Source organism: Leptodactylus fuscus, chromosome 1 (assembly GCF_031893055.1).
Source record: "Leptodactylus fuscus isolate aLepFus1 chromosome 1, aLepFus1.hap2, whole genome shotgun sequence".
Taxonomy (NCBI): domain Eukaryota; kingdom Metazoa; phylum Chordata; class Amphibia; order Anura; family Leptodactylidae; genus Leptodactylus; species Leptodactylus fuscus.
Genome location: NC_134265.1, coordinates 80266884 through 80280090, shown reverse-complemented (window position 1 = coordinate 80280090; position 13207 = coordinate 80266884). Strand labels below are relative to the sequence as shown.

General features: G+C 38.8%; 1 protein-coding gene across 1 annotated transcript in view; it reads right to left on the bottom strand.

Annotated features, from left to right (window-relative positions):
• Window positions 1-13207, bottom strand: part of SNCAIP (synuclein alpha interacting protein) — a 184226-nt gene that overhangs the window by 55945 nt on the left and 115074 nt on the right. Inside the window, exon 5 of the mRNA XM_075272296.1 lies at window positions 7252-8060. Coding sequence (XP_075128397.1) covers window positions 7252-8060 — 809 coding nt within the window. The remainder of the gene's footprint in view (window positions 1-7251; window positions 8061-13207) is intronic.

The window sequence follows — 13207 nt, the reverse complement described above, 5'->3', positions numbered from 1 at the left end:
CTAGAGATGGTTGTGCGTGAAAATCCCAGTAGATCAGCAGTTTCTGAAATACTCAGACCAGCCCTTCTGGCACCAACAACCATGCCACGTTCAAAGGCACTCAAATCACCTTTCTTCCCCATACTGATGCTCGGTTTGAACTGCAGGAGATTGTCTTGACCATGTCTACATGCCTAAATGTACTGAGTTGCCGCCATGTGATTGGCTGATTAGAAATTAAGTGTTAACGAGCAGTTGGACAGGTGTACCTAATAAAGTGGCCGGTGAGTGTATATACTGACCTACTGCTGCTTTTGCCATCATAAAGTTAAAGATCTCCTGACAACATAGGGGCACATGCCTGACATATTGTACTATAAATCTCTGTAAACAGGGCAGCAGGGGAAGGATTTATTATACTAAGACTGCCATATATCAAAAGTGAATATAGTATTATGAAGAGGGACCTGCAGGCCCCTTCCCAATAGACCCTATAGCACTTGCCTCCATGGCTGGTACACCAATAATTACAAGGAAATACATGCCCTATTAGCTTCCTAGGTGATCTTGGTTAAAGGACTGGCGGAAGCCCTCAAGGACTGGAAAGACAAATAAAAGTTTACTTCTAAAAACATAAAGGGTTATATCAATGGGATGAAATGATTTAGAAAAGAGACAGAATAGGTTAAAAAACATATCATTCATCACCTCACTGACCCTTCATCTCTACATTTCCAATGCTTCCACATTGTGTGAATACAATCTTGCATGACATTGGTAATAATAGTCTAACATTTTGCCTATTTTTTGTTAGCCGTTAACATTTAAGGTAGCCATACATGTTTGAGGGTCAGTGCATACAGAGTTTTTTTTTTGGCGCTGATTTTGATGCTGAATCTGCCTCAAAATCTGAGTTCTTATTGGGAGGCTTTTTTTTGGAGGCTGATTTTGAGGCGGATTCAGGGTCAAAATCCTCGCCAAAAAGCTCTGTGTGAACTGACCCTAGTAGTTGTTGGACAGCTACTCCTCCCAGCCCTTCATACACATGCATGCTCAGTTTGGCCAAGTGCACACGTGTTATGAATTGGGAGACAGGAATAAAACTGCACGAGATGCCCACCTCTGGCAATGACTTATCTTCTTTGAGAACATGAAATTCAATATGCAAAATCTTTTTTTCTATAAATAGCTCAGACATATGTCTAAGGCCAAGACCCCACATGGCGGAAATGATGCTTTTTTCATTTTTTTGGTTGCAGATTTTGTTGCAGTTTTGAGCCAAACCCAGGCATGGCTACAACAGGAATAAGAAATACATTATATACACTTATATTCTCCCTCCTCCTCAATCCACTCCTGGCTTTGGCTCAAAGAATTTCCGCAAAATCTCCCACAAGAAAACCTTTTCCTCAATGAGAGGCCTTAGTCTAAGACTTCATACACATAAGATGGTAAGCCCTCAGAATTTAGTGGGACTGGTTGATGGAAGTCTGATATGGCACATGGCCCTTTAGAGCTATCAGACCCTCCAGATCTATTATTTATGACCTATCCAAAGGACTAACCCAGTGTACAGTAAAGTGTATTAGCTTAATAATTTTAATAGTTGGGGTTTTTGTGTCTAAAAATGTAAAAAATTCTGAACCAATAGATAAGTAAGTAAACGCCTAGTGGTGATTTGGGGCAGCTAGAATTTTTTCATGTATCTCTATGGATGTACGAATGGAAAAAGGTTATATAAATCTCTGACCCTTATAAAGATATTCTGAAATGAAGCAAGACATACTTTAGGAGGCATTTAGACTAAATCGAGTGAAATAAACCGCAGTGTCCAGCAAAGCAGCTTTAACTGGCCATTTAATCACTATGGGCTCCTCATAATCTGAGAATGATGATCTGGCCATGGCTCTTCTGAAACGTTCCTGTCTACGGATGAGTTATACTGTGACAAGTAACCACAAGCATGCCAGCCCTCTGGAGCCTGCCTGGGACTAAATGAATAACATTTTAAGAGGAGACTGGTTATTTTCACTAAGCTCTGGAGAAAAGATCAAGTCTAATCAAATGGCTATGTATAAAGTAACAATCCCGAAGCAAACACAGAAGGACTGGGAACGGTCCGGACCATGGCTCATTTGTAAAATATATAATGCTCTCTGTCTGGCTTACTGCTGTTACTTCTTTATCGTATTTTAAAGAAAAACATAGCAGCCCAATAACAGATGATGTCCGATAGTTATAAAATATCAAGAATGTGTCTAGGGAGCCGTCTCTATCCCAGGTCATGTTGTGATGCTAGATAAATCCCTAATAATGACAGTAGCACAGTAAAGGAGTTATAAGATGCCCATGTGGCGTAGAGTTTAGTATTGCTGGCATGAGGTTTAGGGTCATAGACTTTATATTATGTTTTATCATATTCATGGCTTACACTACCTCACATGCTTTGACGATGGTCCATGTGCCTTGAAGTAGATAGAAGGCTTATGGAGGAGATTTATCAATAGGGGAATTTTTAAAGTTAGTTTTTCTGGAGCTTGAATTGCTACAATTTGTGCCAAATGTATCAAAGGTTTAATAAATTTGGTCCACCCATCTCCATATTTAACAATTCCGTACTGAGATGGTGCTGCACTCTCTACACCATCCCCACTCGGGAGGCAACAATTTTTATGACTTTTAAGAAAGTCACAAAACTTAGACAGACTAACGACCACTTTCCTACTCACTTTTCAAAAGCAGAGTATAGTAAGAATATAAAATCATGCAACATTTTTTGAGCTAATAAGCCTAAAAAGTTGCAAAACACTTGACTTAGCAATAGACCAATGTCAGTGCTACCTATACAGAAAATAATATAAAATAACAACATGTGATGTGTAAACTATATCACTGGTAAAATCTTGGTCCATTTATAGAAACTTCATTTCATTTTTAACCCAGTGTGATCTTGACTAAGTGTAACAAAAATGAACAAATACTGGAAATGACTCACTAGGCATGTTTCCCGGTTTTAAGGTCTTGTAAGCAGTGCCCTCACTCCTATTGTTTGATATGTTATTTATTACACTCTAATGTCTGATCTTGTCTGTTCATGATCTGTAAACTGCTGTGAAGTATGTTGGTACTATATAAATAAAGATAATTTTTAATAAACTTTTTGTATTATTGTATAGGAATAACACACTGATTCTCCTAGCGCTATCAAACTAAACTTAGGTCACAATTTGGTGGTTTACTAACATGTTGATGCATTTATTCAGACATCCCTTTTTTTATTTTTTTATTTCTTTTAGACTGTGCATCTCAAAAAAACAACAACAACAACAACAACAAAAAAAAACAGACAAATATTCTTTATGTCTGACTGGGGTCTGTTGGGATCCCGGAGTCCCATCTGTATTAAAAAATGCTGGTGATATTTCATAAACTTGTATAAAAAGAAGTTTGCTGTAGAATTACATACTATAGATGTGCCCTACACCTTAGGCCTGGTTCGCATCTAAATTCGGTATTCTGTTTGGGGAGTCCACTTAGGGACCCCCCTGAACAGAATACTGAATGCATTAAAAAGTGGTGAGCAATGACAGCACACAACATGGTTTTGTAGCAAGTTACCACAAAGTGATATGCTATCTATCCTATTTTTGTCTATGTGTGACCTCCCAGTTGGGCGGGTAAATTGCCACTTTCAAGGCCAGTGGGTTCAATGTAAAGGTAATGTAAGGGCCTGTGCAAACGATGTAACGCGGCGCTCATTCTGACTCGTGTCAGAGTCAGCGCTTCAAAACAGAATCCCATTGACTTCAATGGGTTCCGTTTAATGGGTGTAACACATTGAAATCAATGGGTTAAAAAGCCTCACATTGATTTCAATGTGTAGCGCGCATAAGACGGAACCCATTGAAGTCAATGGGATTCTGTTTTGAAGCGCTGACTCTGACACGAGTTTACATGTCAGAATGAGCGCCGCGTTACATCGTGTGCACGGGCCCTTAATATATGACTTTAGCCTAAAAGCAATTCAAGCTCAGCAATGCTACAGATATTTGTTTGGAGTAAAGACAGAAAAGGGAGAACATATGTAAAGACACTGCTAAAAGCAACAGAAAATACATTTATAGATTTATCTCCCAGAATATATGATGTTGTTAGTGTCCCTTTAAAATATGTAATCTTATAAATTGTTCTGGCTCTCGGATACGCCAGCTCAGAGAAATCAGGTCAGCTGGCTGTGTCTTATACATTGACGATAATCCAACTCATCATAAAAGTCTCCAAGGACTTGGCCATCTTCATACAGCATACAGTTTGTGGTTCATCCCAAGTTTTCACACATTTAAACAGTTGTCTGGGAAGTTAAAATGTGAATCCGTCCTAGTTATAAAAGCTCAGTCCAAGCTTATATGAAAGCAATAACCAAAAAGACTATAGAAGTCTTAACAAGCTACTTAGTTATTCTAGATGAGTGCAAACTCCAGCAGGAACACCTCAAGAGGTGCTGCAAATGTTACCTTATCTAGATTTCAATAAACATTTTGTGTAAAATTTCATGTAAAATAATAATCCAGGAACCATGCTGCAGAGTTTTTTTTTTTTAATTTGAGAGGGTGTGTTAAAACTATATCAATATATAATATACAAAGTGTCTAATGCTGGCATACTTTTACACTGGGTCCATATCTATGTACGGTTTTCTGTTTGGGGGTCCTCTTGGGGATCCCACAAATGGAAACCTAATACACTTTAAAAAGTGGCTACCTGTGGACCCTATAGACTATAATGGGGTCCGCCTGTTTTGCATATTAGGCTTCACCCCTCTTCAACATACCTGCCCACTTGTCGGATGAGGAAAAGAACACGAGAATTCTCCTGCATTTTTTTTTTATTAGTTTATCAGCCTCAGTGTTTTAATTTGTAGCTTCCTAGCAACTTTTTGGGGTTAGTGGCCTTTTAGAAAAAAAAAAAAAGAAGAAAGCCCTAGTGATATTTTAGGCATTTTTATCCATAGACTTTTCAAAAGAATTTGTAAATCACTGGACTTACAACTGTGCACAAAAAGAATACTTAGAGATCCTATCATTGAATACCATTTTTTTCTGACTAACATGTAGGAATAGCCTTAAAAATGGCTATTCTTCTCCTACCTTTAGATGTCTTTTCCACACCACCGTTTGGTATAAATCCCGCTTTTCTTCAGTATGCAAATGAGTTCTCTGGCAGCACTGGGGGCGGGCCCCAGCACTCAAACAGTACTGGAGGCGTCCCCAATGCTGCAAGAGAAATCTCCAGGGACAGCTCTAACTTCTTCTGGAACGTCCTCTCCCTGTGTCTTCTTCTGTCCTGGGTTTCAATCTTCTAGGCCTCGGGCCTTGCTGACTGCGCATGCCTGGACCACAACAAAATGTCCGCTTATACCAGCTTACTGTGTAAGCCAGCTCTGCCTGAGGCCTAGAAGACTGAAACCCAGGATGGAAGAAGACACTGGGAGAGCACGTTCCAGAAGAAGATGGAGGGATTGCTGGAGAGTCCTCTCGCGGCATTGGGGATGCCCCCAGTGCTGTTTGAGTGCTGGCACCTGCCCCCAGAGAACCTGGATTTCTACCGAACGGTGGCATGGAGAAGACTTCTAAAGGTAGGAGAAGAATAGCCTTTCTTAAGGCTATTCCTACATGTTAGAAACAAAGGGTATCCAATGATAGGATCCCTTTAAAAGAAAAGTATCTGCAAAAAATGCCAAAAATACTCCAAAACTGCGGTTACTTTTTACACTCATTTTTAATACTCATCCTGTACTAACTCTTAATGATGCATCAGAATGATACATTTACTTGGCAAAACAAAGTATCCAAATGTATCCTCTGAGGATAAATTCACTTCTGCCAGAAATCGGCGGAGCAGCAGACACCTGGTGGACCCCATTATAGCCAATTATTGCTGTGTGTGGGCACAAAGAGAATCAATGGGATTGGATGTGGTCAGGGGGGACATATGGGCAGGATTTTTGGCTGTGACTGGATGAGATTTGTTTAAACTTTATCCACATTGCGGCTATTGTAAGTAATAGAGATATTGTGCACGTAATCTTGCAGTGGGAAATTTGCAGTGTATATGCCCCGTGTGGACGTACCCAAACCCTGAATATTAACGGCACATTAATGTACACTGTAGAAAAATATTTATATCAGCTGCTTGGACCAAATGTAATATGTAGTCTTACTCTTTCCTACATTTTATTATATTAGGAAACACTTGTATGGACATATTTTAAAATCATGTCTCAGCCACATATTTCCACATGGATTTCTTAAATACTGACCAAAATTCTGGCTGTGTAATATAATTATTTACTTATTTCTTTAGCTTACTTATATAGCGCCATCATATTCTGCAGCACTATACAGATACTTTTATTAATTTATAGGTACAGTATATTTACACAATATTGCAAAAGTCTGTGACTGTCTCTTATATCTAAATGTGAGCTGTGAAAATCCTTGCACATGGTGCAGTAACAACACCATTCAGATGAACACTCTAGAACAGAACTTCAATTGCAGAAATGTTTCCACCAAATCTACCATGCAAACTTTACACTGTTTAGACACAGACAAACTTTGCATCTGCTGTTTTGGTAGAACTACAAAGCCCACCATTCCCTAACTGTTGAGCATTAATGTGAATAAGCCAATAAAGAATTACAAATCGCTTTTTTTCTATAAAACCCCTCAGCAGTTTTGTCTCTCACTAGTGACCTCATTTAGTACTAGACGGAGTAGATGTGCTCCGCTATGCCGAGTTTTTAGCAATGTGTTTCTCTGGTAACCTACAATTGTCATACAATTGTCACCAAAGCAGATGCTAATGAAATGCTTTGGACGGGCCGTGGGACATTTTAAACTTTGTGTTCAGCTCTTGTCAGAGAATGGTTGTTACAAAAAGCTGGCAAAGAATACTTCTGAATACTAATGAAGGCAACATGGTGTTCCCACGGTGAGCCAGTGACAAAAAGCTTATTGGAACGGGCTGAGCTGCAAAGTCTGATGACAATATAAAGGGTTAACTCATTGTAGCACTCACTGGAAGCGGGCGATATCCCCTAATATGTAAAAATCTATATTGGAAGTATACATTCACTCATATAGTGAGGTTTAAAGAGAGACTTCATTGCCGTCACAATACATGCTACAGGGATAAAAAAAAATACTGTATAATGTAAACTAAATGACTAGCCTACCTCAGGGATTTCTAATATATGTGCTATGTACTTACCAGTAAGGATATCTGTCCTTCTTTAACAATATTTAAGATGCTTTTGATTTTTTTCATGTCTTCTCCTTCTGAGTAATTCCAGTTCACATTACCGTTGATACCATCCAGTTGTGCGTCTGTCCCCGGCAGGTGAAATGCCCGGAGCTGGCAGCTAGGCATGGCCTTTTCAAGCTTCTGTGCATGGGAATCAGACAGAGCCCTATTGAGAAAGCTCTTGTTATGGTATTCAGCTTCATGGACTGAGCCGCACTGAATGTTAGACTGGGAAGCCTCTAATCCCCCAGATGAATGTCTGCTCTGATCAAGGATGGTAGACTGAGTTGAGTTTTTAACCGGAGACAATACACAAAACTGAGTGGCATTGGGCGTCATGTTCTCCAGGTTGCCCATAGGACCATTTTTACCCTTGGACAATGGATGTATACTGGAGGTCCTTTTTTCTGATGCTACTTTGGTAAACAGAGTCAATGGCTGATTGGATTTAATGTAAGGCACATCCAAAATCTCATCCATATCGAGGTCATAATGCTCTAGCTCACCAAGCAAAACATTTGACTCAATGCTCTTACACTTAAACCCATCGTCATCTGCAGGAACACCATCTTTTCCTGGTTCACCGTTTTTTTCATTTTCTTCTTTTTCTTCTTTTTGATCATCGCTTTCATTGAGTTTTGGACTCTCTGGTTGATGTTTCAATGGAGAAACCCTTTTAACGGGTCGGAATTTACTGTAGACATCTGCAATCCCTGTTGGCTTTTGTGTATTTCCAATAAGGGTAGACACTCCGCAGTTCCAGTTTGCATTGGGCACTGAAAGGTTAGCAAAAGAAACACCATTAAAAATAAATTCCAATAATTCTGTAAAAATATATCATACTGGCACTTATTCATTTTTTTAATCTATCCTCATTCCCTAGTGTAATTTTTAACATGGAGAAACCTTTGCAGAAAATGACATTTTATCACTTGTTAGTCAATACACAGTCTTTTTATGCATTTGTAGTAGAATATTCCCAACCAGGTAAGCATTTGTGGGTTCGGTTGTCTGATGTATGACGTTACAAAGACGTTCAGACCATTCACTGAGAAAAGCTATGCTTACAGAAGGATAATTGTATTCCAGACATGTTTTTCTGTGCTTTTTGGAAACTTTTCTAACATCCGTTGCAGTCATGTAACCTGTTTACATTACAACACTATGTCACTAGTTTCAGTGTAATCCATAGAGGAATTTTTTTTTCATCCAACAAGCAAAGGGAAAAAAAACGGCAATATCAAAGAAGTCTAAAGGTGTCAGTCATATGGTTATATATAAGGAACATAGCTGGCCGGCTGCCCATACTATTACATCAGACGTTCTGCCCAGCTTCTTAAGTATACCACATTACTGATACGCCATTCTCCCCATGTCATCAGCAAAGTAAAACAACATGAGGTATTAGTTAATACGTCAGCTGAAATACGCGCGCTTGCAGCAAGCATCAAGGCTATCCTTGTACGAGTATGTTTAGCCTTTCTCAATGATGTGTGTTACTGGTATGACCTGCTACCTGGACAATATCCCTAAAATGTTCAGAAAAATAATGAACTCCATAGATTTTTGAAGCACAAGAAGGCCGTTTAATCAGAAATTCTTTATTCTACATAAAAAAATATATGAATTTACATTGTTCCTAAGGAGTCATGCACACAATTGTATTAAGCATCTGTATGGTATGATATGTAATATGGCGCTCAGAGAATATTTAAGACCTCGGTGCTTAGTACTCCCTAGTTTCATACATGAGCACACAGAGATTTCTTTGAAGAGCTTCCATTAAAATTACTGAAATAAAACTGTGCCATGCTGTAATGTATTTCATATTACAGAGGTATTCACTAGCATCAGAAGAGCTAGGGGATATGTAGCATTATATGGCAGCCGGTCAAATGATGTCATGTACGGATATAAATACCAGGTTTGCTAGAGCAGAAGCTTCTCTTACATAGGGACTTTCCACTCTTGCACATAAAGATGTGTCCAAATAGACTCCAATTTCCTACCATCAAAATTCAATAGAATATTGCAACATTCTAGCAAAATCCTTGACAGGCTGCAGTTCACATCCCAACCACTCGGTGGCAATATGTAGCATAAACAACACAGTGTTATTTTTAAACGCTGGTCATCTTGTGTTGTTTCTTATCTCAGGATATATTGAGTGAAGCAAAAAGGTAAGGAAGGATTTATCTGTAAAGGATGATCCAGAGCTGAGCACCTTCCTTGTCAATCCATTCTTTAATACACTCTACCTGCCATTCTAGGCACATGTATCTTCTCCTCATTGTTTCTTTGCAGCCCATGACATTTCTGTGCACAGATCTTTGTACCTTGGGAGTTTCTTCACCTTCTTTATATGCTAGGGGCATAGAATAGCAGGTGGCTGCAGTTTACACTGACATTTGTGATCTAATGGGCAATAAGGTGCAGTTAATGACCCATAATTGATCATTTCCTGACTTCTGAACTTCTGACCTTGTGCTAGGTTATTAATGCTGCTTTAGAAGGAAACATTCTTCTCGGCTTTCCTCTCATGCATTATGTATAGCTCTGTGGATTGTTTAACCTCTTCTATATGTTACTTCTTTCTATAAGACTGTTCAGTATTAGAGAAGGAGGAAGGAAAATGGAATGCATCAATTTGCTACACAGTTATTAGCCACAGATAATAAAACTCTATGCTTCCATAGCAGAGGTGATAAATAGGGCTTGTGGTACTTGTCAGAGCACAGCCGCCCCTCCACTGCATCCTCTAGACATGGCATACGTTTTCTATCCTGTCCATTTAAATGATATAAGGAGCTTAGGACGTCGCCGCAAATAGAGTTATTATTCAGGTTAACTGGAACTGTATATATCTGTCTTCGGTAAGCTGTCCATAGAGGTGGCTAGAATTGTATCATTATCGTTAAATATTATGGCTATACAGGGATATGGAATCTGAGTCTGACAAAGAGAGACCCAATCCCTATTAATGTGTATTATGAAGTCAATCGGTATTTCATAAAAATGAAATAAGTAACAAAGTTGGAATTACTTACTGTTGTAATATAAAGCATAGTATGTAGATGTCTTAAAATACAAGTATAAGAAAAGCATTGTTATTACTACCTCTTCTGTCACTGCCATACACCTTCCCAAAGGCTGCAGTGAAAAACCCATAGGGTAATTCCATTTAAGAAGTGTATAACATATCCCCATCACATGTAACCTAAATGTCTGAAAGATGAAAGCGTCTTCCTTGATACTCCAGGAAAGTGACTGCTGAGGCTTTCTCTATGTAGTTTATGGAAGTTATGAAAATACCAGAGTGCTTCACAAGCCATATGAACTACATGGAACAGACCTACATGCATGAGTAGCCATATCTCTACCTTGAATCCTACTCTGTGAAGTGCTGAGCCAGTGTTATATAATGTATAATATATCCCGTGGATATGCCATGACTCAGGTGTGAATATCCCTTTAAAAGCTGCAATCTGGGTAAAACTTATGTATTGTGTTATGACACAGTATGTATTGTGTTATGACACAGTAACAGTTTGCTGCTGAACATAAAACTCATACAGTCTCCATGATAGTGACCACCACACAGCACCCGCTTATTACAGTAGCAAACACAAAGTAACATAACTGGTACTGTAACTGATCCTGCCACCCAGTGCCCCTAATAATGTCTTTCTAAACCGTCAGGACACATACAAGTATATCTGTTTCCTGATGGTTGGGGAATGGCAATGCAAATTGCAACTCGGTGTACCCCGATTTAACAAGATCTGGTCTAAACTCCCAAGGATGACCTCAAGCACATGGCCCTGATCTTCAAGAAAGCAGCGCACATAACAGCGGCCACTAACCTATCTCTGACGCCACATTCATCATGTACATTAGATATAAGACATTTATAGCTCCAGGAGATCCTCTTTACAATAAGGGATGACAACGTGTAGAGGCTAAGTGGAATTAAATATCAGAATTAAAACTACTATGTTGAGTCTCAGTCCATTTGGTATTAATTCTGATAATATATGTGGTAGTAAAGATGACTCTCAAACAGTGTTTATATTCTGAGAAAATATACTTTTTACAATATAGGACTCAGCGTATTAAAGAAAATAGCTGGAGACTATTGAAAGACTTAAACTCATAAACATGTTAATATCACTGCCAAGAACTGGGCAGATTGAACTTTTCCACTGACTATACATAATAAGTGACTAATATTTTTTAGCTCATGGCAGAAGACACTGTACTGATATATTACAGCTCACAAATCCATTCATGCACTGTCAGCCTAATGTCTCCCCATGAAACACAATGTGCTCACCAAGTTGGGCAACTTGGGACTTTGAAGGCCTAAATTACAAAAGCCTCAATCTAATAAAATACTAACAATTCACATGTTCAATTTCCACTTTGTAAAATAGAAATGAATGGGTTAGAAAGGAAAATTTAGCCTAATGGGTCACTGAAATGCTACTATTATGACATAAGTATTCTGACAGTAAGTAGAATTGTTGTATATGTTGGAGTTCAAGGAAAAATCCAGTGATTTATATTTAACTTAGCTCAAATTTGGAACTCCAGTTACTCAAGAAACCAATTCTATACTATATTGCAACATTCATTGACAGGCTGCAATTCCCAACAGAACCACTGGGTAGTTACACATAAATACATATACTGGGGGGAATTCATCAATCCCTCTATGCCAGTTTTCTGGAATAGGGGGATGCTATCGTGGTGCACATTTGGTATAAGGAACAAGCCAAGTAGAGGATAGTTGTTTACAGTCAAAGGGTTACAGTGCTTACATGACTTCTGCTTCTTAATTGTATTAATTGGTGGGCATTTTAGGGCTATCATTAGGACACACGACATGGCCATGAATCCAATGGACATGATGTCACTTTCTGAGAAAAGGAATTGGAGCTCCTTCTGAAAGAAAGTAGACATGTTTTCTAATCCTGGATAACCCTTTAGGGAGATGTGCAATGACCAGGACTTTACATGCCAGAAGACAAACTGGGACACAATGTACTGATACTTTAAAATATGTGCACTATTGCACTGTTTAATGAAATATGATAAAGAAATAACTCTGTATATAAAGCTATATAGCCTTGATTAAAAATCACATTTGAGTCTACAGCACAATGTCAGTACTGTTGCAGAATACAGTCATAGACTACAAACAAACCCATTGTATAATTTGATCCTTCAATCATGTGTTGCCGTCTTCCTTCTATCTCCTTTCCTAATGAATGTAGTTTAAAAAGTACCTATTATTTTAGAAAACTGATATAACATTGTGAGACGTTAAAAGCTTTGACCATTGAGAACCCGGGTTTCTAACTAAGGGGCCCATATGCTCAGCTGAGGACCATGCCCGATGCTTTGTTTGGCTGTACTTGGAAAGCAGCATGAGTGTTGTGCCAGTTTATAGAAAGCCTATAAATCCATACGCCATTTATGTGGCCTTTCTAGGAGGACAGAATTGTCCCAGAATTGTGGGGCACAATCTTAGCTTTCTTAAAAAAGTCCCCCTTTGTTATAAAATAAGTTACAATTTAACAACAAGTGGGTCAGACAGAGTCAAGTAACACATGATGGCAGGATTAGGCTACAACTATAGTTTTCACCCATAGTAACTAATTGTGGTACAAAGCCTACATTACAATACTGAGCTATAGGCTTCTATAAAACTGCCCGTATAATGCACAAGTTCCACCAGTAGATCCAAAGACTAAAAATGCAATTAAAATTGTGTATGGTGTCAGAATATTGATACAATAAAAAGTGTAGTTTGCCTATGCATTCCTCAGTTTGACCACAAGGGGGTGTGACATATGCCTCAGGGGCTCTATTTAACTTAGGGCCAATTAGAGGATTCTCTGCCCAGCCCCATACCCCATTA